The sequence below is a fragment of the Gavia stellata genome, chromosome 25, assembly GCF_030936135.1.
Source record: "Gavia stellata isolate bGavSte3 chromosome 25, bGavSte3.hap2, whole genome shotgun sequence".
Classification (NCBI taxonomy): Eukaryota; Metazoa; Chordata; class Aves; order Gaviiformes; family Gaviidae; genus Gavia; species Gavia stellata.
In genome coordinates this window covers 4,351,140-4,374,718 of record NC_082618.1, presented here as the reverse complement: position 1 = coordinate 4,374,718, position 23,579 = coordinate 4,351,140, and the positions used below count along the sequence as shown (strand labels likewise).

The following is a 23,579-nucleotide window of genomic DNA, read 5'->3' as shown; positions in this document are numbered from 1 at the left end:
CGAGCACGGGACTGAAGCAAAACTCAAAAGCAACATGAATTGCTGCACTCCAACACAGAGCCTCCCTGCAAGCAGTCCCCAGAGAAGAGGGGACATTGCAGCTTCAGAAGTTAGACACAAGTTCAGCCCCTCAGTCCTCCTCATTTAATTGTAACGCACTGATTGATACCAGCTTATGACCTGGCTCACTTTTTAATGGAGATTCCTAGCCAAGGATCAGATTGGCTCTATAAATATTCATGAAATTAAGTCTGAGGCTGGGATGAATTATAGTCGCTCCACAGACGAGCAAAAGGGACTGCAGTGAAGAACGTGCCCGGGATCACACAGCAAAGCTAAGGGGAGCGGAGAGCACTCTAACCACCGGCTGAGCTTCTCATCTTCCTCCTTCCCAGACCTTCCCCGCACTGGGGAGCATCACCTCCCTTCAAAGGAGGGGGAATAAACAAACACAACAGCAGAAAACCCCACGCGTGTGACACCGCAGTAGGGAAAAGCCCCTGGCTTCCACTCCCCACCCTCGGCTCCAGCTCAGCAAAGCCCACGTCTCCCCCGAAACGCGTCCTGACGGCAGCAGGATCATGCCCCGGGCACAGCAGCCATCTCGGCTGTGCCTGCCAAGAACACGGGGCTCCGGGAGAGCGTTCCTGCCGGGGTTTGCAGCCGTTCGCAAGTCCCTCCACACATCGCCGGCGGCACGGCTGTGGGACAAGCTGCCAGTCCCCGGTCCTGCTTGGGGTGGGGGCAACAGTTGCTGACCGATACCGAAAAGGCTTCAGAAATTTGGAGAATGAACACGTACTGCGGAAAGCCTCATTCATCGCTATTCCCATGCTTGCCGTCCTCTCCAGTTCAAAAGCGGCTCGTTTTATCGGGATTGCTAACAAAGGGAGAGCTGAGCGCGCGGGAGCCCCTTTGCTGAGCAGCGGGAGGGCAGCAGGCAGAGCCGGGGCACGTGCCCCCCACGTCGTGTTGGGCAGGAGCCAGCAATGAGGGACGGTGAAATGATTTGCCCTGGCTCCCACCAGAACCGAAGGGCAGCCACCCAACGCTTGCAAGCCCAACATGGCCAAAACCCAGCGCCCAGCAGGTATCTCCACAGGCAGGGCTCAGCGTGGCTGCCAGCCGACGTGGAAAACCCAGGCGGGGGTGAGCCTGGGGTCCCCCAGCCGTGGCCGTGAACTCGACCCTCCTGCCTCCCCCCCAAACCGTGCTGCCAGCCCAGGGCCACCCCGCGTCACCCGCGAAGCGGAGGGGACCCGCACTCACATCTGTCCCTCAGGGGCGTAGGTGGAGCCGGTGATGCTGAACTCATGCAGGCTGCACTGGGAGCCCTCCACCTTCTCCATAATGAACATCTGCGAGGGGGAAAGATGGAGACGGAGCATTAGGCAGTGATTTTTGGTACAACCCAAGTGCCCAGCCTGGAGACCCTCCAGCCAGTACCGTCCCAGCGACAGCCCCGCCGGCACCGGGCTGAGCCCCCTCCCCGGTCGCCCATCGCTCCTGGCCGTCCCTGAATCCCTCCAGCTCTCCCCTGCCTTTTTCACATTTGCCTCCTCCAGCTCTGTTTTTTTTTTTCCATCGGAGAGGAGCGATGCCGAGCCAGTTCCTAAGAAGGTGCCTGTGTTTTTCTTGGAGCAGAAAAGGAGCTGGGCCTGGGTTTCCGCTCCTGCCCCGGCCGCCCTGGAAAGCCTCCGCAGGGCAGGATCGGACCAGCTGCCCCTGCCACCCTTTCCCCGCCAGCGCTCGGCCACCAGCTCGCCTTGCGTGTTACTGGGATGGCAGCTCGGCTCCGGGCACTGGCAGATCAGTAATAAAGCCCTGGGGAGACTTAAAAAGTCCCCCACACTCTATTTTTAGTGATTTTTGCCTTTCAAACTCCTTCCAGTTTCTCTCTTGCTGCCATAGTGAGAGCAACAAACCCCCCCAAACCCGTAAAATACAATAAAAATCCCCCCTCCCCAAGCTCTCCCAGTCCCCTCTTGCCCCCTCCCAGCACAGCCCACCCTTCGGGGAAGACTCCAGCGGCAGCAAGAGCAGTGCCCGACCCCAGCCGAAGCGACAGTTTGGCGACGCTCGTTTCTGCTTAACCGTTATTTATGACCCACGCTGAAGCCAAAAAGTAACATAAGAAATAAATAAATAAAATTGGTTTGACGAATGCATTTCTCCGGCTGCAATTGCCTGCGGGGAGCAGCCAGGAGGGAGGACGGCTGCAGGAAAGTGATGCTCTCCTCAATTCCACGAAGCTGCTTGGCAGGTCCAGAAAGTGGGTGCACCCTGTCTCAAAACATTTATTTTCCCTATTTATTTTCCTCTGTTAATTTGAGGTGTTCCCCAGGAGAGGGAAACAACCAAGAGAAATCAGGAGGCATCACTCAGCACCAGAGATGCAACGGCTCCATGTACCATCCGCTCCTCTCCCCGCCACGCTTCCTCTGGCAACTAACAGAGGTTAATTTACTATTATTATTAATTATTGTTAATAATACAAGGACACCCCACCAGTGCAGCCGTGTTGGCTGGTGGGTGCGAGACTTCCCCACGCAGCCCGGTTTCCCCAGGTGCAAGCTTATGGCCAAGCCAAGAAGGTCAAGCTCGGGGAAGCACATTTACAGCAGTTTAGCACCGGGACACCTCAATGGGTTTTTTCACCTCTATTTTACAGGTTTGGGAAAATCAAAGCAGGAGGTTCAAAGCATACGTCTTCTGTGTGAATACTTCTCAGCCCAAAGCAACCAGCTCACAGCCCCACAGCTTCGTAGCTATTTGCAGATACCCCGTTTGCTGGGTTATTGCCCTCAGCTCCTTTCCCAGAGCCCATCCTCAGGGTCTCTTAGCATCCCTGAAGGGCTTCAGAGAAAAATCACAAGCCAAAGGGTTGCAGAAGAGACTCGGGACGTCCCGGGCCCTCCGCTGAGGCACTGAGCTCCTCTGGCAGGAGCTGCAGACACTAATGCATGAAGGACCCCGATAAAGAGAGCCAAAACACATCGCGTCTCCTTCGGCGACTGAATTGCCCTGAGATGACGGACTCCAAGAACGGAGGCGAAGTGTGGCTGAAATTTCCCAAAGCGGAGGCTTCTGCAACACCAAAAGGGCCCTTCCAAGGGTGAGCATCCTTCGTCTCTTTTTGAGGTGTCCAATGCCATCAGTCTTCCAGAGAGCTAAAATCTCATGGTCTCTTCAGAAAATGGACTCCTGCGCTCAGAAATGCGGACCGGACTCTTATTTATTAAAAAATCTGAGAGCATCCACCCCAGCCACCAATGGTTTTGCCTGATACGAGTCTGTTTGTTTTCAAACGCTCATGGCTACAAAACAATTACTACTTTCACAATAGCAACTTTCTTATTAAAAAAGGAAAAGGAAAAAAAAAAAAATCATTCCAGGCCCTTTATTTTTCCATGCCTGTTTAAAAAGGTGCTGTGTAACCCACAGCAACCAGAGGTTATATCAAATTTCCTGCCTGCTCCTGGCTTACATGCCTGGGAGAGCAAGGGGATGGCCGGGGCATTGCAACGGTGTTTGCAGGTTTTTGGCGTGCTGTTTCGGCAGATTGCCAGGCTGAAAAGGGGGCAGGTTTGCAGGCAATGGAAACAGTCCCGAGGGAAACAGCTGTGCCTTAATCCGTAAAGAGGATAGGTAAGGTGCGCATCACAAAACTAGTATAAATAATAACAGGAGCAATAGAAGGAGGCGGCAAAGCTGCGTGCCGCAGCTCGGCTGGGCGGTTTGGGGAGGCTGCCGAAGAGAGATGCCGGCAGAGGGGTGCCCGACCTCTTGCAGTGCCATGGTGAACACCAGCCCCAGCACCCAGCAAGGGGAACCCAGCCAGCACCCCCAGGGCTTCCCCCTGCTCACCCCGCCTGCCCTTAACCCTTCCAAAACCACGCTGGCGATCTGGGGTTTTAATGCAACGGAGAGAAGGAAAGGGAAACGTTACTATGTGCTTATGAAGAGTGGACCCTGCTCCTCCTGCCCCGCGGATCTCACCTGGCCCCAGCGCTGTATCACACAGCCGGGCGCTGCCGGTGTGTATTTTCGGAAAGCAAAGGGCACTCACGGATGCACCGTCCCCCGAGCAGCACAGGGCATCTGGCTGCAGGCTCGCGGGAAAGAGGGATGGGAAGGATACGTCTCCACATTTCTGTATTTTCTGTAATATCTTTAAAAAACTACTCATCAAAAGGCAGACGAGATAGGATTACTGTCCAGAATAGCAGGAGGCTGTAATCATCAGTCATTTGCCCATCAATCAGCTCACGGATCAGCATCATTTCCCTCCTGTGCTGGAAGCGGCCCTGGCTGACAGGCACCCAGCGGCCACTGCCCCAGCCGGTGGCTTGGCCACAGCCCCTGGGAAAGCCCCAGCAAGGTCTGCCATTAATTAGTGACCGGCTTAGACAGACGAAACTGCCGAATCAAGGCACAGCGTCCTGGAGATTAAAAAGCAAACAGCGCCCGCGCAGCTCCTGCGTGGCTGCATGGGGGACTGGAATTTGCACATCCAGGCTCTGCTACAAGGTTTATTGAGAATAAACACCTTTCTACTGTTCTTCCCCAAAACACCAGCCACCTCGGAGACAGCCAAATGTCACCAGCCACCTCCCTCTCTCGGACACATCTCCCCCCTCCAGCCCTGTCTCGCTCTGCCCCACGCAGCGACAGCCCCGAGCCCCCACGGCCACGCTCGCATCTCCGCTTCGGGTCCTGACTTTCAAAAGCCACCCTCGTGCTCCTGGAAAATTAAGTTACGGTGCATAAAAGGGTGCTGCAACTTTTAGGCGACTGATTTAAACGTGCAAGAGCAGAGCTGCAATGCCTCTCTGCCCCCTTCTCCCCCTGCCAGACTCCCATCGCTCCCAGCCACGCGGTTATTTAATGGTTGGGAGAAGGTGGTCCCTGGTTGCTCCACACCATGGGCTGGGTGAGATGGTGGCGTCGGAGACCCCCGGTTGACACGAACCACAGGTTTAATCTGATTTATTAAGTGGGTTTGTGGCTTTACTGTGTTACTGCAGAATCACAGAATCACTAAGGTTGGAAAAGACCTGTAAGATCATCAAGTCCAACCATGATGGGCTGTAACCTCCAGCAGACTCGAGGCCAGAGCAAAAGCACCAAAGTCTCGACCACTCCAGCACAAAGTCCTTCAGCAGCCACTTAACACCCACGAGCATTTGCGGGGCACCGCTCCACCCGTGCTGACCGCATGGCACCCATATGCATCCTGCTGAGCTGGCTCAGCCGGCGCCCTGGCCACGAGTCCTGGGCGCCAAGTGGGACCTGGAGCCGGTGGCGCAGCCCTTAAAAAACATCTGAGGGTTTTAAAACAGACTCGAAGCCTTTCAAGAGTCACTTTACAGCTCTACAGACCTGACGCTGGCAGTGTTATATAAAGGGCAAGCACCGCTCAGCAGCATACCCTGTGGCCGAGCAGCTGCGCTCACCCAAATTAAAGGTGTGCATTAATTAAATCGCACTCAATTAATACATTTTCCCAGGTTATTGATAGGCTTTTTGTGGCTTTTTCACCCCCGCGGCTGAGCTGGCTGCTCGGTGCAGGAGGCACGTCCAGGACACGCCAACGGCCGCCCAGCACAAATATTTACCCACCCGCCGCTCGGCAGAGCCACCGGCAGCCTCCGTACTGCCTGCGTCAACGCGGGAATCCCTGTCCGTTAAACATTAACAGCCATGCCTGTGTGTCCTGGGGCCAGCCCGGCTCTCGGTATCGTGCCCTGAAAGTCAGGATTCAGCCAAGTGAATAACATGGATATCAGAAGGGGGTTGCGGGGAGATGGGGTGGAGGATACATGGAATTTTGAATTGTATTTTTTTTTTTTTGCAAAGTTGCTGAGTTCATTCTGCAAATGATGATCAATGCAAAAACCCTTTTGGGTGCCACTGCCCAGTCCATCCCCCTCCTGCCCTCTCCCTGTCTCAGCATCGCTAATCCTGCCTCTCCCGACCGCCACACACCACAGGAGACAGTGGGACTTCTGCTCGAGTTCAAGGAGCAGATCCTCCGGTAGGAAGTGGTTTGGGGAAGGCATAGTCACGTTCTACCTCTCCTTCTGCAGTCTGCAGAGCTAAAGAGACCCCAAACGCTGGGGTCACCCTTTACTCGCTTCCCTGTATCACTGGGGCAGAAAATCGGTGGTGCCCCGTGGTTCGGCCAGGGGTGGCACGCACCGCTCTCAGCTCCGCGCTGCTGCAACCTGCCGGAGCGGACGTGCTTCAGCCACTTTGTCCCGACAGCCCAAAAATTAAACCCCCAAAATTGAGAAGGTAGGAATAAATTCGCAGTTGTCCTGGCATGAAAATCAGCCCATAAAAATAACCCGTGGTATTAATATGAAGGCAGTGTGAGCACGTGCCCAGGAATGCCCGGCTGATAAGCAGGAGGCATTGCCCCATCCCAGCAGAGCCACGTTTCTGGCACCCGCCCACACCGTCACCGTGGGCTCAGCACCAGAAACCGGAGGGACAGAAAACCCGACAAAAGTCAGCCACATCCCCACAGCCCCGGGGCAGGTCCTGCCGGTGTCCCCTGGGCTGCTTTTGGGAAGAGCGGGTGAGAACCTTCTCTTCATGCAAGATGTGGGCAGCTTGCTCACTGCCTCATTCCAGCGGTGTCTTGTTTTAAATCATTTACAGGGCAGAAATATCAGACGTTTCCAGTCATTTGTAGCTTGTGCTGAGCAAACCAGTGGCCAAAGCCCATGGCCAGCTTACAGCACGGTCACGGCTTCCCACCATGCTACCCAAGTGTCAGAGAGGAGAGATGGTGGCCAGGTCCATTTTTCCCCACAGCAACACATTTTCCAAGGTTCTCTTATAAAACTGACATGCCAAGACCATGAAAAAAAAAAAAAAGCTTTCCTGAGACTTGAGGATTAATGGGGAAACTGAGAAGTACTCAGATAGTCCAGGCTTTCCTAACAAGTCACCTCCCCATACGGCCAGCCATGCAGGAGCAAAGCTCTCTGGTAGACCAGGAGCCTTCAACCTCTTCACCAAACCACCCCAGGGCTCCCTCCATCAGAAGTACTTTTTGGTCCAAGCCCAGCTGCACGCAACTGGGGATGGCAGACCTTCCACCAGGCGAGGACACGTAACCGAAGCACTGTTTCACCAGGTCGCAGGCATCTTCTCTTAACCCCTGGATTTCTCCACGAGTTAGTCATGGCCAGCTGGACCCATGCATTGCACTGACCCTCCAAGTTTTGGCCTCACAGGTCCACGCTTTGTAATTTTGTATAGTCCAGGATTTCTCCCTGGTTTGGTTAAAAACAGGGGAATAATGGGCAAGAGAGCAGAGGAGGCCGACTGCATTGGTGTTTCCAGGAGCTCTATCTCAATGCCACATCCCAGCAGGAAGAAATGCTCTCTGGAGAGGGAGACCTGAAATCAGTCTGCAACACAGCACCTCCAAACTGGTGTGCTTACAAAAGTGTTTTCTAATTAAAACAACGCCAAGAGAAGCCATAAACCTCCTCGTCCCTGGTCGGGCAGAGAGGAAGCTCAGGGCTTCCTATAAACCGTCTTCCACGCTCACCTTCAAATTCCTAATATGAAACAAGTCTGGTGAAGACAGCAAAGCCCGTCACCCCAGGATGGCGAGGCAGGGTGTTTGGGGGCTTACAGAGCGTCCACCCCGCACCCCAAAACCCGAAACGCCCCCGGCACTCACCCGGCAGACAGACATCTGGTTGGTGGTGAGGGTGCCGGTCTTGTCGGAGCAGATGACGGAGGTGCAGCCCAGGGTCTCCACCGAGGGCAGGCTCCGGACGATGGCGTTCTTCTTGGCCATGCGGCGCGTGCCCAGCGCCAGGCAGGTGGTGATGACAGCCGGGAGGCCCTCAGGAATGGCAGCCACCGCCAGGGCCACCGAAATCTTGAAGTAGTAGATGGCCCCCCGAAACCAGGAGCCGCCGTGGACGGGGTCGCTGAAGTGGCTGACGTTGATGACCCAGACAGCGATGCACACCAGGAAGATCACTTTGGAGAGCTGTTGGCTGAACTCGTCCAGCTTCTGCTGCAAGGGGGTCTTCTCGGGCTCGGTCTCCACCATCTGGTTTCGGATCTTTCCAATCTCGGTGTACACCCCTGTCGCAATGACAACCCCGACGGCCTTCCCAGCTGCGATGTTGGTGCCCTGGGAGGGAAGAAAGGGGCCAGAGTTGATATGTGGGCATGAAACCTCTCAGCCTGAGCGGGGAAATGGGTCGCTTATTGAGATCTTGGTTAAGGGGAAAACGAGACATCCTGGAATTTTATATAAACCCACTCTAAAGCAGCAGGAGACCCTCCTGAGAGATCTCTTGCCCCTCGAGGACTTGACTTCTGCCCAAGAGGAGCATAAGCGAGGAGGAAACCCAAATTTGCAATAGCGCCAGGCTCAACCACAAACATTTTCTCCATCCATAATGCATCCTACTTGATGGAAAACCCTCTGAGATTGCCCAAGGCGTTTAAGGGCAGCATGTGCCACAGCCCAAATGAAATCCTGTGGAAGCAGGTCCTTGTTTTTATGGATTTGGAACTCTTTATGGATTCGGGTCTTTCTCATGCATGCACTCCCTTTCACTGCTCAGAGATCTCACGCGTCCATCAGCCTCTTCACTTGGCAGCTCTTTGGAAAACCACAGGAGAGGTGGGGACAGGTATAAGGGACTTACGGAGAAAAGCATATTCTTCTTGTCCTGGTTGACAGCCCGGGGGTCAGGGATGGGGTCAGCATGTTTGATCACCGACACAGACTCCCCTGCCGATACAAGAGAGGGGAGATGAACCACCCACGTTCCCTCTCCAGCCCCCGCTCAACGCTGTTACGAGCCTGCATCACAACCCCCGCGGCTTTCTAAAGCAGCTCTTTGCCACCAAACCATCACAACATCCAGCACGGGGATGTCAGAGCTGGGCCAAAGCGCTCTGAAGATGAGGGCTGCAGAAAAACGACCTGTGTGGATCGCTAGCGGCCACGAGCTCCCGTACAGCCCACGGGGATGGGGCCCAATCCCCGTGCCTGGGAGCCGACTGGCTTGCAGCGCAGGTTTGCATGGTGAGATGGGGTTCGTAGGGCAGCACAACAAGGAAGGTGCCCAAGGCCCTTCTGCTGAAGGTTTATATTTTGTTATTTGCAGATTTGCCCTTTTGCTGCATCTCCTTTTGCCGTTGGAGAACTAAGTTCATGTAAAGCCGCTTTTCAAGGAGACTGGGCTCCTATTCCTGTGTTTTTAACATTTTTTTCTGATTGCTTTTCCTTCCCTGCTGCCATCTCCTAACTCAATGCCTTTACAAAATCATGCATGAGAGTTGAAAGCCCTTTTTGTTGGTTGATCATTCACTGGCCTTCCCTGACAGCAGAGAGGGAGGATTTTTGAAATATCATACATTATCAGCTTTAAGGGCTTTTCCAGTGCTTAAAAAAAAGCCCCAAATATTGTCACCTCTCCCTGAAGTTGCAAGGTCTCGTGCACCAGCGGTCATCATGCAATGGCTGCACAGGGGGAGCGTGGGCAGGGACTGAGAGCGCCTCGTGAAACCCCACATGTCGCATGGGAAAGCCGCATGCTTTGCGTTTTGCAGGAGGGATGCCCAAGCACCGGGCATGTCTCGCCTATGCCATGATTTTTAGATGATGCTGGGACCTCCCCAGGTCCTCAATCTCATTCTCCCACCCATTTCCCACCCCGGCAAAGCACTTAGCCCAGTGTCAGCCCTGAAATTTGGCTTGGGGCAGATGGCAGAGGGAAATCTCCCCACCACGTCTGCACGCACCTGTGAGGATGGACTGGTCGACGCGGAGGGTGGTGGACCGGATTTCGATGATCCGGATGTCCGCCGGCACCTTGTCGCCAACTACAAGGGCAAGAGCAGAGCAGCTCCGTCAGGCGGGACCGGCAGCACCCGCCGCCCTGGGGAACGGGGACGGCAAACCCCGAATGCGCCAGCACAGCCAGGCTCTGCCCCAAGGCTTGGGGCCACCGGTGTGCACCTCGGTTCCTGCTGTCTCCCCTCCTTTTCTGTTTCAACTGTCCGGTCTCCAGGGCAGGGACTGGCTTTTGCTGAGAATCACCACGTCCCTGTGCGGTGCAGGCACACGGCAGCACCCAGCCTGCAGCAACGAGGGCTCCAGCCCGTGGTAAACCAGGGTCCTCCCCTGGGGTGCCTCCTTTCTGCATTTAAAGCTGAATTTTGCATGTCTTTAATTGACAAGTCAAAAAAAAAAGCTGGAAAGGGTTGCCATCAGTTGCAATCAGACATCGGGCAGCGCAGTGATGGGACCTTGAGGAATTGCTAATTTTAGGGGATCACCTTGCACAAAAGCAGCCAACCCAGGGAGCGGGCAGCAGCGCCGAGGCGGGTACTTGTGCTGTGCCAGGTACTCTCCACCCTCTCCCATGGACCGACCACATGTTTCAAGCATCACCTCCCTGTGCAAAATTCGACAGGAACGAGTGCTGCCCCGTCCCTCTGCACATGGATGCTGCCAGGGCGGGTCACCCCCCTGCCAGCCCTGCCCATCGCCTTCCCCGGCTGCCACCCAAGCAAAACTAACTGCGGTTCGAGCCAGGTTTGCCAGGACAAGCAGCAAAGGCAGGAGCTCTGAGTGAGCAGAGGAGCTGAGGGGGCTCCCAGCAAGCCCCCACGCGCCCCGGCTGCACCTCTGCAGTGACGTGCGCTCCTCCGCCACGGCTGGGACCCGCTTAACCATCACGAGCAGTGAGCACCTGCATCCCTCCTCCGGCCAGCGAGCGGGCAGGAGGGCAGGTATCTTCCCTCTTCTTTTTGGCGTGCAGCCGCCGCAGTTAGAGGCACAGGCATGTGGTCCTCAGGGCAGCAAGCCTCACACCCTCTGCCCCCAGCCAAACCCCGGTGTGGCCCCGCTGTCGCCCCCATGGCCCACCCTGCCGTGTGCCCGTCTCCCCTCCTCCCTGCAAAACCCCCCCAGCACCCCCATCTTGCCTCTTCCCTGCAAAAACCCCAAAAGAGCCCCATTTTGGAGCAGCTCGAGCCTCCCAACACCACTCTTAACCCCATTTCAGGGCTCTGTGGGCCGACTGGAAGCTCTTGACACTGGAAGACCTTTTGCGGCCGAGACAAACAGCCGTCCATGGGTCTCCTGGCACGGCACGGTGGTTACGGGTGAAAGCAGCCCTGCCGACTGACAGCCATCGATCGCTGCCCATCGAGGCGTATGTGCTTCCTTAAAAAACCTGTTTAAAGCTGCTTTTCCCACTGGGCTTCCTCCGCCCGGCTCCTTGGCATGGAACGGCTCTTCCTCCTGCTCCCTTATCGGCTGGACGCAACCGCGCTCCGGCACTTTGGAAATATTGAGGCAGAGAGAGCCCTGGCTCACGGCGCCTTACATCACGTTACACAACACTGCCGGCTTGGCCGCTAACGATCATCTCGAATCCCAGACTTTAACAAGCGCTTCCTTCCACGGCTTGTAAAACACCCCCCCCGCCCCGAGCGCAGCGGGAGGGGGGCTGGCACCGCTCCACCACCCAGCCGTTTATTCCAGCTGCAGATGCGAGGGCTCTTGGATGCGGCGTGCAACATCTGCCGTCTGGCCAGACCTGCCCCGCTCCCTGTCGCACCCGTTTTTGGGGGGCTGAGCTGGGACGTACTAAGCACAGGGACTCACAGTCCCCCCCCAGATGTTTCCCTCAGACTTTGCGGCTGCTCAAGGGAGCCAGAGCACCTTAAAGGGAGCCAAGAGCTCCTCTTCTCCCCTGGGAAAGGCGGGGAGGGTTTGCAAACATTAGCTCAACCTGGAGATGAAAAATCTGTTGCCAGCATCCAGAGACAGCGTCGAGCCCTGGTGCCATGGGGGTAGCATCCGCTCAAGGGTAGATAGTGCGATAGCATCCCAAGAGACTCACACGGCGCAGGACAGACGTACGGACCTGGCAGCTGCCGTTAGCCAGCTCTTAAACATGCGCTGATCACCCAAGCGCTGCAAGTCTCCCCCATGCCGAAAGCCGAGGGCAGGAGAGGAGGACGGGAGGCAACGCTGCCCGAGCAAAGCAGGAGCGGGCAGGTGGTGCAGCACCTGATGGAGCTCCCCGGGCAATGCCCTGCCCGCGCGCTTTGGGCAAGGCACAAAGCTGGCGCTGCAGCCGAATTTAATCCCTGGGCAGCTGCCTGCACAAGGGCTCACCTCGATCGCCCTGTGACAAAAGGGCAAAAATCAGCCGGGTTTAAACAGCTTGCCAACTCGCAACCAGCATTCCCCTCTTGCCTTAGTGTGGCAGGTTTCCTACTCCCTGCTGCCGAATTTATTCCATTTGCACATGCAAACACAAGCCAGTCCCTCCCGCCTGCGCTGTCCCCGCCGTCCCCAGGATGTCACCTGGATGTCCACTGCACATTCAAAGCTATTGCTCGTGGTGCACTTTCCTATCAGGCAGCCTGACAGCACCCTTGCCGCTTGCTATAACCTCCTAAACCCACAATTCGCTAATTAATTTGCTAATAATTTGCAACTCCCTCCAGAGGAGAGCTCAGCTCTTTCCCTCCCAGTCGTAATGCTGATTGTGCCATTAAAAAATAATATTTAGCCACCGATGGGAAGGCAGCAAGCACTTGATTTGGGGAAAGATAGCAGAATGTAATTAATTAACAAATAATTAATTTAATTAAAGGCCAGGTCAGCAGCTGGAGTGCATCACCGGAGCTGGCTTGGGAGCGCTGCCAGCTCGCCCAGCTGGGTATCTGGCCAGCACTCCTCCGCTTGATCCTCCCTGCATTATTTTTATGTTCATCTTCCAGCTGAAGCCCAACTGGAAGACATAAATAACAGCGAGCTGGCTGGGCGCGGGAGGGATTGCAGCATGTTTCCACTAGCAGGGCCACGAGGAGGAAAGGAGAGGATTAGTTTTGCTGCTCTGGGGGTTTACAGCATCGTTTAACGAATAAACAAAATGGGATAATTGAAACGCATCCTCTCTAGCTCTGGTGGGGCAGGCAGGAGACCCCCAGGCATCCTTCGCTGAATGCAAATCCACGACAGAAGGGCTGGGGGGGACAACCTGACCGGGGAGGCAAAAGCACCCTGCAGCCAGTCCCCTCTGCCTCTCGCCCTCCCCAAATAACAAACCCAGTTACAAGGAAGCCTGCCCATGCAGGCAGGACCTGCGCCGCTGCCTGCAGCGTTGAACACCCCCCCGGCGCGGGCGGCAGCGCTCGCCTGGCACCGCTGGTGTGGCACCCAGCGCCGGCCCTTCACCCGCGCCTTGTCCGGGGGATGCGCGTGGGAGAGCCGATTCCAGAGAGAGGGAACCTTGGTGGAAAATTAAAAGGTCTTCCAGTTCTTCCAGAAAATGGGGAAACCCTCCCGAGACACAAAACCTGTGCCAGAAATATACACTTTTTCTTTTCTGCTGTTCTCTACCAGCCTATGCTCAGGGCGAAGCCTCAGCAGGCTGATGAGCCCCAGCTTTGGCCCAAATCATGTCACCTCTCTGGATTTGGAAAGACAAACTAAGATCTCAAGTGTACAACAATGAGGTGACTCAGTGGCTGTGCCGCCGGAGGAGATGCGCCCAGACGCCATGGCAGAGCCCTCCCACCACGAGGACCACGGGGTGCCTGTCACCTTGGTCCCCCAGCCAGCACCACCTCCCCATCCCACCCTGTGCCCTGGGGTGACGGCACCCTACCTGCCACCTCCACGATGTCACCGGGGACAATGTCCCGGGCGCGGATCCGCTGCACCCCGCTGCGGTCGGCGCGGATCACCTTCCCCATCTCGGGTTCATATTCCTTCAAGGCTTCAATGGCGCTCTCGGCATTTCTCTCCTACAAGCAGAGGAGGAGCAGAGCTGCCGGTGGTGGGGTTGCTCCTGCCAGCAGGCTCCTTCCCCACCCGCTGCCAAGGCAGGAGCACCTGAACCCCAGCCCTGGCTTTGGCATCCATTTGCACCGTGGATGGGGCAAGTGCCACGTCTTCTTCAGCTGCTCTGAATTGGTCCCCGCTGGCTTAAATCACACCAGGTCCTGGACACTGCATGGGCCTTTGGGCTTGATTTTCTCATTCTTGGTTTGGGAAGCAGGATATCCCACCCAGATATATTTTTTCCCCATCCAGCAACCCCACCCTGGATCAAGCTGCAGATAAATAAATGGCCTTAAAGTGAATATATACAAGAAGAGGAGCATTGCTGGCTGAGGCATTTGCTCATCCCCCAGGAGGGATACAGCGAGGCGAGGGGCAGCAGCCACTGCGGCTTTCTGGTGGAGGCAGCAAAAAGCTTCCCTTGGGAAACACATTTGGCCATGGCCAGGAGACAAGCAGTGTTTGCCTGGATGGCAAATAAGTGCAAGATCCTAAACTCCAAACTGCAAAAAGTTGCCAAAGAAAGACTGAAGGAACGAGCCAAGAGGCAGCCAACGACTGAGCATCTGTGCTGGGGCACGGGGCAGCACGGCCAACACAAAAATTGAACATTTGAGAAATGAGTTTCCAATGGCAAGAAGCAACCAGACCTCCGAACGAAGCATCTGAGCCGTGCGGAGCAGAGACCTGTGAGGCAGGTGGGGGGGGACTGCCACTTACCTGCCACACACCCACCACGGCGTTGGCGATCAGGATCATAATAATGACGATGGGCTCCACGAATGCCGTCGTGGTCTCCTCTCCTTCTTCAAACCAGGCCAGGATCTGGTAGGCGAGAGAAGAGAAGGACCACAATGTGGTTGAAACCACAAGCGCCAACGTTTTAAGAAGAAAGACTGAAACAAGAGCCAACCAACACATGGTGTTTGCTGGAGAGAAGACAACCCAGAGTGGTGGCCGGCCCCACACGGCTTGGTTAAAGCGTGGACTTGCCACATGCCACTGCCGGTGTTTAACTCGGATGCCTCCACTCTTCTGCTGGGGATAACTTAACGCATCAGACGAGCAGTGCTGGAGCAAACGGCCATGCAAAGCCTGGATGAATATTTGCACCAGGAAAGCACCTATTTTTGCTTAGTGCACCCGTGGGGAGACCATGGCCATGAGCAGATGAGCGGGGAGACCAGGCAGCACTGCCTGCTTCTCAAACAGACACTGCCAGCAACAGCGGGGCAGCCACCGCGGTCGCTGTCTGCAGCACGGTCAGCCTCCGAGAAGCCCCTCCTGGGCAGAAGTTAAGCGCTGCAATACGAGTAATTGATGCAGTAAGAGCAGCTCTGCAGAGCAGGGACTGACCTCGTGGCTTCTTACCACCCTGCGCCCCCTCTCCATCCCACAATGACCTCATACCATAATAAAAATGAAGCACACACACACACACAAATATTTTCACTCCATTTAACTGCTTGTCGACCTGCGCTGTGTCAACATAGCAACACCTTGCTGCTCTGCAGCAGAGGCACCGGCACAAAAGACCTCTGACACAGGGGTTCACGCCTGCTTTACCGATTAACAGAGCCGTCGCGGCAGACTCGGCCATCAAGCAGATTGCAACAGCTTTGCAAATTCACCAGCAAACGGGTCGCTGCGTGTTGTTTCAGAAACGTATTGAACCTCGCAAGGGACCAGCCTCCCTCCTTATCTGCCCACGAGTCGTATCCGAAAGGAGGGGACAGGAGACTCAGCTTTGCCATCCCACTGCCAAACACCCTGAGTATACTCAAAAAATAAGTAATTCTCCAGCAGCTCGGTGGGAAACATCTCCTCATGCAGAGTTGCTCCCAAGGTAGACTGCAGGCAAAATTGAGCAAACGGCTCAGTACTTGGGCACCACAAATAAGGCTTAAATCGGCACTCGGGGAGCGGTGCCGCTGATGACGAGCAATTCCAAGGCACCGTGGAGTGCAAGTACAAAGGGGTTCATACTGCAATTACTCAGTGCAACCCGTAACGGCAGCTTTGCTAACGACACGGACGTTGAGTTTAGCTGATCCCCCATCACTTCTCAGCATTATTAAGCGCGAAGGATGTCAGCAGTGCTCGTGGGCACCAGCTCACCAAGCCTGGTGATGCACCCGCGGCCGGCTGACTTTGCCTGCGCGCCCCGGGGAGGAGAAGCTGCTCTGCGCTCGCAGGAGGTGCGGGGGGTGAATCACGGCTCCTCCTGGGAAAGACACGTAGGGATGCAGCCTCTCCCCCGGCCAAGGCGGGAGAACAACCCCACTGGAGGTATACCACTGAGAAAGGAAATGTTTGAAGATGAGCAATAACAGTATCTGGGGAAGTAGGAGGTGGATGGTACCACCCTCAAGGCACCACACCGGCAGCTCCGGTGGCAGGAGCAGCCTGCGCTGGGCTTCACGCCCTGCTAAACACAAGGATAACCCAATCCTAAGCAGCTCTCTGACATTACCTGAATGTAACGTCCCGTCTTCCTGCTGCATGACATGCTGGGAGGCGTCTTTTGTCAGCGAGCATTAACCCTGCCCCACACATCAGCAAAGGGTTAAAGGATTTTCATTTTTAATTAAAAAATGAGCAAAAGGACTCCGGGAGGGAGACTTCACTCTGAGGAGGGCAGCTGCACGGGGTTTGGAAACGCTCCCGGCCCCCTCCGCGCCCCTACGCAGATGCGCACGCTTTAGGTGCTGCCTGCACCCCAAGGGAGGCGAAGGTGGTACATGGAGCTTCCGAGTCGGCTTCAGGTGCCTGAAGCGCTGCCCTCACCCCTCAGCGCCCATCACCCAGTGCTCTGGCCAGGAAAAAGCAAGCCGTCCGATGTCCTGCCAGCCTCTCTGGGCACAGGGAGGTGGTGCCGGGACCCCCAGCTCCCCGCACCTCACACAACCCCGAGGACACACGGCTTGGCTATTACACCAGGAATGTATCTGCACTGGCAACACGCACACCTCCGCGTGTCAGAGACTGTGTCCTCCGTTCCAGCAGATCCCGACATGGATCTGGTCATGCTGCAACTTAATACTTTCAAAAACATCCAAGGAAAAAATAAAGAATGGGGTAATTTTCCCTTTCTGTTTTACCATCTATGCAAGTTGAGGCACAAGACATATTTTACTGGTTGGAAGATGGGATTGAAAAGCAATCAGTAAGAATTAAAATCAGAGGAGGGACTTGCAAATAGGCAGTTTGGGTCCTAACTCAGTGAAGACCCTGAGACAGACCTCAGTCCAGACACTGGCCATGGCTGCGCGTATCGGGGGCAGGAAAGCTGACAGCATCGAAAATGATGCAGGGAAAACATATAACGGATTTAAGAGGGAAGCTAAAAGAGATAGTAACAAAGGGACCTTCTAATCTAAAAACATCGGAAACTTTGTTGATAAAAATCTTGCAAGGAGATAGAGACGTATCCAAAGGACCTGCCCTATCTCAGGTGGGGTCTGCAAACAATGACAAAAAACTATGGATCACAGCAAAAAGCGTCCCAGGACTGAAAGCTTTGGGCAGCCCTCACCTGCCCTTGGCAGCCCCTTCGCAGCCCCACTCTCGCTGGGGCTCTGCGCTTACTCTCTCCGAACCCTAACCCTAACCCTGCTCGGTGCCCAGGGCCAGCGCCCATCCCACCCGGCATCCCACCAAACCGCACCCAGGACCAAACGTTTCCAGGGCCCTTTTCTGCCTTTATCTGTGACAATCTTGGGGAAATAGAAAGAAGCCCAGGTAGTTTTTCTATATCACTTTTGGGCGGATCAGCATTACTGAAAAATCCTACTGACTCATCTTTTAAGTAGACACAATGATATTGTCACTAGAAAACCACTGCACTGCTGCTACACCTCCCTGATCCAACAAGCACCTTCCTAATGGTTGGACTTGATGATCTTACAGGTCTTTTCCAACCTTAGTGATTCTGTGATTCCTCCGGCTCCTTTGCTATTTGGCTGCCACCCGGGTCCGTACCTGCCCTGGAAGGTGCCCACCCCCCAGCCTGGGGTACTTACGAATGACAGAAAAGCTGCCATCAAAAGGATGCGGACGAGGAGATCTTCAAACTGCTCCAGCACCAACTCCCAGAGGGACTTTCCTGGTGGGAAAACATGAAGCCAAGCACAGTCAGGTCTGAGAAAAACGCCAGAAGACAGGTAATTTAGAGCACTGAGGCCACTAAGACCAACAGGACCCCGTCCCCCGCTTGCAGCGGAGCTGCTCCAGTGGCCGTGGGCACTAGTGAGGACATCCAGCACTCCAGTGGGGGGTTTTTCTCTCTAATATTAAACACTTTCATTTCTAGCATTGGCCTGGATTTACTATGTCTGTTTTTAACTAGAGAAGCCAAATCCTGTGTTTCTATTCACAGCTGGTAGCCTTGCCATCACAGGAAAGTTCTGCCATCAGCCCAGCTTTCTCTGGGATTAAAACCAAGATTAAAAGACCCCAAAGATGCCCCCCTCCTCGTCCCCAGCACCCTCCACCCAGACTCAAGGCATGTACCCCCCCTCTCCTCCAGCCCATGACTTACCTTCTTCTGCAGGGAGCTCTGTGGGTTTTCATCGACAGCCCAGCGAGTGTAAGAAAGTAAAAAATGATAAAAATAAAAAGATTAATTAGTGATTTGGGCCCAGACTAGCAATCCCTTCCCTTATGCCCCAGCGGTCCATTCAGTCCCCCAAAACGCAACTTGTCCTGCACATACTCCCGCATCAAGACAGCTTGTCCTTGAGCTGCTCAGTCTGACACCAAGTAAGCAGCACCGGGCACTCCCCACACCAGGGAAACATCATTTTCCTGCTGCAAGTGGCTCCGGCAGCGTTTATTCCTGCACTCAGCCTGCCTAAAAAATACTTCTCAGGAGCTGCCCACTCCAAATCCAGGACACGGAGGTCCATCCATCCCGTAAAACACCCTGCCAGAAACCCAATACGGACCCGCTGGGGGCTGTAACTTTCAGACCACGTTTCCTATTAATCAGTTGTCCTTTACAGCCTGCAATGCTCTAGGGAAGAAATCCAAAGCCGATGCTCAGCCGGTGCAAGCCGTCCTCCCGAATCCGCCCTGGTGGGTGCAGAGCCTCCATCCGCACTGCTCCCAGCCAAACCTGAGCCCAGTCACCTCCACAACCTGAAAAAACCTGAACACGGTCTCCCCGAGACTCCCACGTCCCCGTGGGATGACCGTTACGTTCCACGCCGCACGCACCGAAGGGTCCCACGGCTGCTGGGCAATGCACAAACGCCGGTAACCCACCGCGGGCATCGCTCCTGCTTCCTCACCCGTGCAGTAATGGATGTGCTGGCCCTGCCGTGGGCAAGGTTTGGCCGAGGACTGCAAGGTCCTGCACCCAGGGAGGGTTCAGGAGTGACCCCCCCCGCCCCGGTTTTGGCTGCTGATGGGTGCTGGCATGGATGGGTGTCTCTGCATCTGCTGTTCCTGCATTCGGGATGAATCCTTCGGTTGCTCCCAGGGGAGCTGACAGCCAGACCAAAACCTCCGCCAGCCGCCCCGAGGTGGGGAAATACAGACATCGCAGCTATCTAATGGAAAAGGAAATCCAGGATTCGCTGAGCGCAGCAGAGCTTGCTGGAGATGGAGAAAGCGAAGCTGGAGCCACACATCGGCAAACCCTCGGGAGGGCTGTGCTGGCGGCTCGAAGGCATCGCTCGAAGGGGCAGCGGGGTACCGGCACTGAGGGGACGTGACACCAGGGCAGGGTACCCGCTGCCTCCATCCTTTGGTGCCCCGGGGCAGGAGGGGACCGGACAGAAACCCCCCAACCCCAAACCTCCCCACGGGGAAAAATTCAGGCAGAAACCTCCTGAAGAGCTGTCCCAAAGCCTCCGTTGTCTGCACCTACTTCTGTGCCCCCCGGGGTGATAATAAAGCAAGATGCTCCTCCGGCTCCTTGTGTTTCTGGGAGGGAATAAGGGACTGGCTGAAGTTCGAGAGGAATCGGCCCAAGGCAGACACGCTCGATGCCCCATCGCTGGACCAAACGCGGGGTTATCTCCGAGCACCCCCAGTGCGGAGCCCTGAGGGAGAGCAGGAAGCGAAACCGGTTCGGCTGTTTTCCATCACCCACTTTCATTCAGAGAAATGAAAAAAAAAGCCAAAACCAAACCCACCTTCACTGAACAAACCAGTGAAAAGAAGAAGCCTGAATGTGTTTACGCTTCAAACGGCACCAGCTCCTCAGTGCTCAAAGAGGCACTTACTACGAGGTTTTTGAAGTCCGTATCCCTCCTAGATAAGGATACTCCGATCCCTTGCCATCACAAGCAGCAGACAGACCAATACGTAATGCCTATAATTATTCTTATAGCAAAAAAACCCATAATCTTGGAGTGGCTTCAACGTTTCGAATCGCTCTGCAGACCGTGTCAGAAGGAAAGTGGCTCTTCTCCCTTTTGCAGCCGGCTCCTCTCCACCCCCGGCTTCCTCTCCCCGGCCCAGAGCACCACCAAAATTAAAAGTAGAACAGATCTGCCACTGCTATTTCCATCCAGGCTCCATTTTAAGGGTGCGAACGTGCGAGGGGAGAGGGCTGGGGGCAGGCGGGGTGCCCCGCGGGAGGCGGCTGGGGCTCCCGCAGGGCTCAGCTCTGCCGGGGTGCCCATGGGTGACTTTCCACCCTCGGCAGCCACCCGAAACGCCGCGGTCCTCTTAGTGCTTCTCCCACGTGGCGTTTGCATGAAGAGCTGCAGCAATGCCGTTTGCAGAGCGGGGACGTTGCACGAGCTCTTGATTAAAGCATGAAAATGGGTTTCTGTGAACTCAGGAGGAAACACGTGCAGTGGGGCGGCCAGCCGAAATACCGCCGGTGACAGGGTGACACTATGCCGTTGCTGTCACCAAAGCCCAAACATTAGCAATGCTGCTGCAGGCACCTCCCAAAAAGCCCCCAATTTTGAGTATCCTGAGAGCCAAGCACCTCCCCTGCCATCAGTGACTCCTTCCACTACCCTTCCCGTGGCAGCTCAGTGCCCATTTTGCACCAAATACCCAATGAAAAGGTGCAGAAAGTCACAACAAACTCACATTTTTGGGTCTGAATCAATCAAAGCCACCAGAAAGCAGGAACATTTTCAAGTGGAAGGCTTCCCCTCTCACTTCCAAAGTCTCACTAGAAATAAGAGGGTTTGCCATTCGCCAAAACCCAAGTTTTATGCGAGTCAGCCCCGTGGCACCGGGCAGGGCAGCGGAGCCGGCACCGCTCCGCTGAGCTGCAGCACTGCCATGTCCCACCCAGCCGGGAAACCCGCCGTGGAGGCAGGGAACCAGCAAAAGCCCAAATCTGCAATTCCCTTGGGACAACACGGTGAGTGCCGACAGGCTGAAATGGAAACTCTCAGCCAGCACCTGAATAGCCCCTTTCTTCGGCTGGTGGCTCAGAGCTCAGCACGGAGACCCCGCTCTGTGCCCAAGCTCCCCGATACGGCCAGAAGACAAATCTAGTAACACCACCAAGGGTAGAAAGTGATAACGGTTGTCCACAGTATCCCAAAACGGGGCCACCCCCTTGCATCGTACATTTTCAGCTTCCCAAGCTGAGCAGTCCCAGTGCAGGACCTGCAGCTTGCGGACGTGTATCTGCAATTTCTCTGCTCCTGCTCTTCTACATCACGGCTTTGGAGAGCAGAGCCAAGAAAGTAGAGGGTGATGGGTGCCTGGTAGTAACCCCTGGAGGTAACAGGACCGTTCCCACCAGCGGAAGAGCATGCTCTGCTCTGCGATATCGAGCAGTGCAGGCAGCCCTGGCTCCACCACCAAATATCGATACGAGATGCTCTAAGGACATGCTACAAGCCCGGCTGCCCTGGGCAGACATGGGGCTGGCGTCGGGCTATTTTAGCCGGAGGTTAATCTCCAGCTCCTGCCAACTCAAACAGGGCTGGCAGCCCTCGGGCTGGCGCCTGCAACATGGCAGGGCACGGCAATCAGGTGATGAAAAGGTAAATAAACACGGGTGCCACCCGTGAGCGAGGCGGCGCGGGTACAGGCTGCTGCCCCGGGGCTCTGCGACAGCCTTTGTGTCCCCGAGGAGACCCTGCCCCGCTTTCCAGGCCAAAGCAAACAAATAAAATGCAACAGGGTGGCGTTGGGGTCGCTTTAAGGAGATGCCTGAGTTTCTCCTGCTGTAACAGGATTAAAAATCCTCAGAGCAGCACAGCCCTACAGCTGCCGGCGTTTCTCTATCGTGCGTTGAGGTATTGCATCCCACTCTGCTTTTGGGGAAACTGAGGCACGAGGCAACACTCGCCCAGGCCAGCGCACAGCAAAGCAAACCCTGGTGCACGCTAAGACCCAGCGTGCGACCCAGAACAGCAAACATCTTGCAGGGTGAACATTGAAATACCATTTTCCCCACCATTTCAGGAGCTTCCCTAGGATAAAATCAGATTTCCCTTATGGGAAACACTTCTGCCACCAAGCGATGTGGGAAGGGTAATGGCACGGTGCCCACCGTGGGGGATAACGATGAGCATCATGCCTGGCCCCAGCTCTCTGCTCCAAATAACTTCCTTCAAGCTGTATTTCTATGTTGTAAACTCTTTTTTTTTTTTTTCCTGCCTTTAATTTCTTTTTCCAGGTGCGGGGAAGGGGAAATGGACAGGGAAAACAAGGGACGCATCCGATTCCCGGGCTTTGCCGACAGGCAGGAAAAAGTGCCCAAGAAAGTAGTGAAAAGAGTAAGAAAAACTCTAAAATATCCCCAGCTGGGAGAGCAGCCCCTGTCCCGTGACATAAAGCAGGAACCCAGGCAGGGCTGCTCTGGGATCCTTCCACTGCCCCGCAAGACACCAGGCAGAATAAATTGTTATTTTAACTGGCTGCCTTTCCCAGGGCCGGCTGCACTGGAAGGATCCTGTCCCAGGGGAACGTCTGCTCTCCTTCATCCCCGGTGACAGCCGGCACCGCTGCGCATCCCCGCTGCTCCGCAAAACTGCCGGATTGCACAACCGGGAAGGGCTTTGCCGGGTTGTTTGGAAGCCAGCTCAGCCCATCACCTGCTTGGTGTAACTCCCGCCTGGGGACGGAGGCGCGAAGCTTCTCGTCACCTTGCACGGGCGCGCTCGAGCTGCAGAAGCGTAAAAAAATAGTGTTTACAAACTAATCCCGGGTGTTTTAGTGTTATCTGGGATGACAAACACTCAACGCCTAATGGTGCTAATGCTACCCGATGTTCACATCGGACAAAACATAGTTCTCTAAGTGGCTCGGCTCTGTATTGCTTAAATTAACCCACACGGCTTTGCTTTTATGTGCAGCTTTACACCTGCGCTTCCTGAACGCCGCTGCACCCCGGGAGACTGTCCTGCACCCCACGTCTCAGCCGGGCTCCGACCGTGCGCCAGGGCAGGACGCGGCTCCGCTCGGGAAGAGTGGGACCTTCAGGGCGCAGCTCAAGGGACTTTCAGAGGTGGCTTCAGCTTCTGCAGAAAAAGCCGGGTCTCACCCCCGCCCGCCCTGGCACCCCCCTGCCTGCCGGAGCCCAGCCTGGCCGGAGGGGAAGCCGGACCCACAGACACCATGTGCTGTTGCACCAAGATGGGGAGCCAAGCACACCACGGCGCTGAACTAGCTCTTTACCCAAAACGCCCCATACATTAAACCCCCCAGCAGCCAGCCGGCCGAACCCCAGCAGGGCGGGGGGCTGCCCCGGGGGACCCCCATCGCAGCGGGACTCGCCGGCCTCGACCGCAGT

General features: G+C 55.6%; 1 protein-coding gene across 1 annotated transcript in view; it reads right to left on the bottom strand.

Moving 5' to 3' along the window:
• Positions 1-23,579, bottom strand: part of ATP2A3 (ATPase sarcoplasmic/endoplasmic reticulum Ca2+ transporting 3) — a 54,811-nt gene that overhangs the window by 16,324 nt on the left and 14,908 nt on the right. Inside the window, 8 exon segments of the mRNA XM_059829080.1 lie at positions 1,270-1,358; positions 7,703-8,167; positions 8,691-8,776; positions 9,793-9,873; positions 13,683-13,821; positions 14,579-14,683; positions 17,881-17,963; positions 18,399-18,416. Of these exon segments, the coding sequence (XP_059685063.1) occupies positions 1,270-1,358; positions 7,703-8,167; positions 8,691-8,776; positions 9,793-9,873; positions 13,683-13,821; positions 14,579-14,683; positions 17,881-17,963; positions 18,399-18,416 (1,066 nt within the window).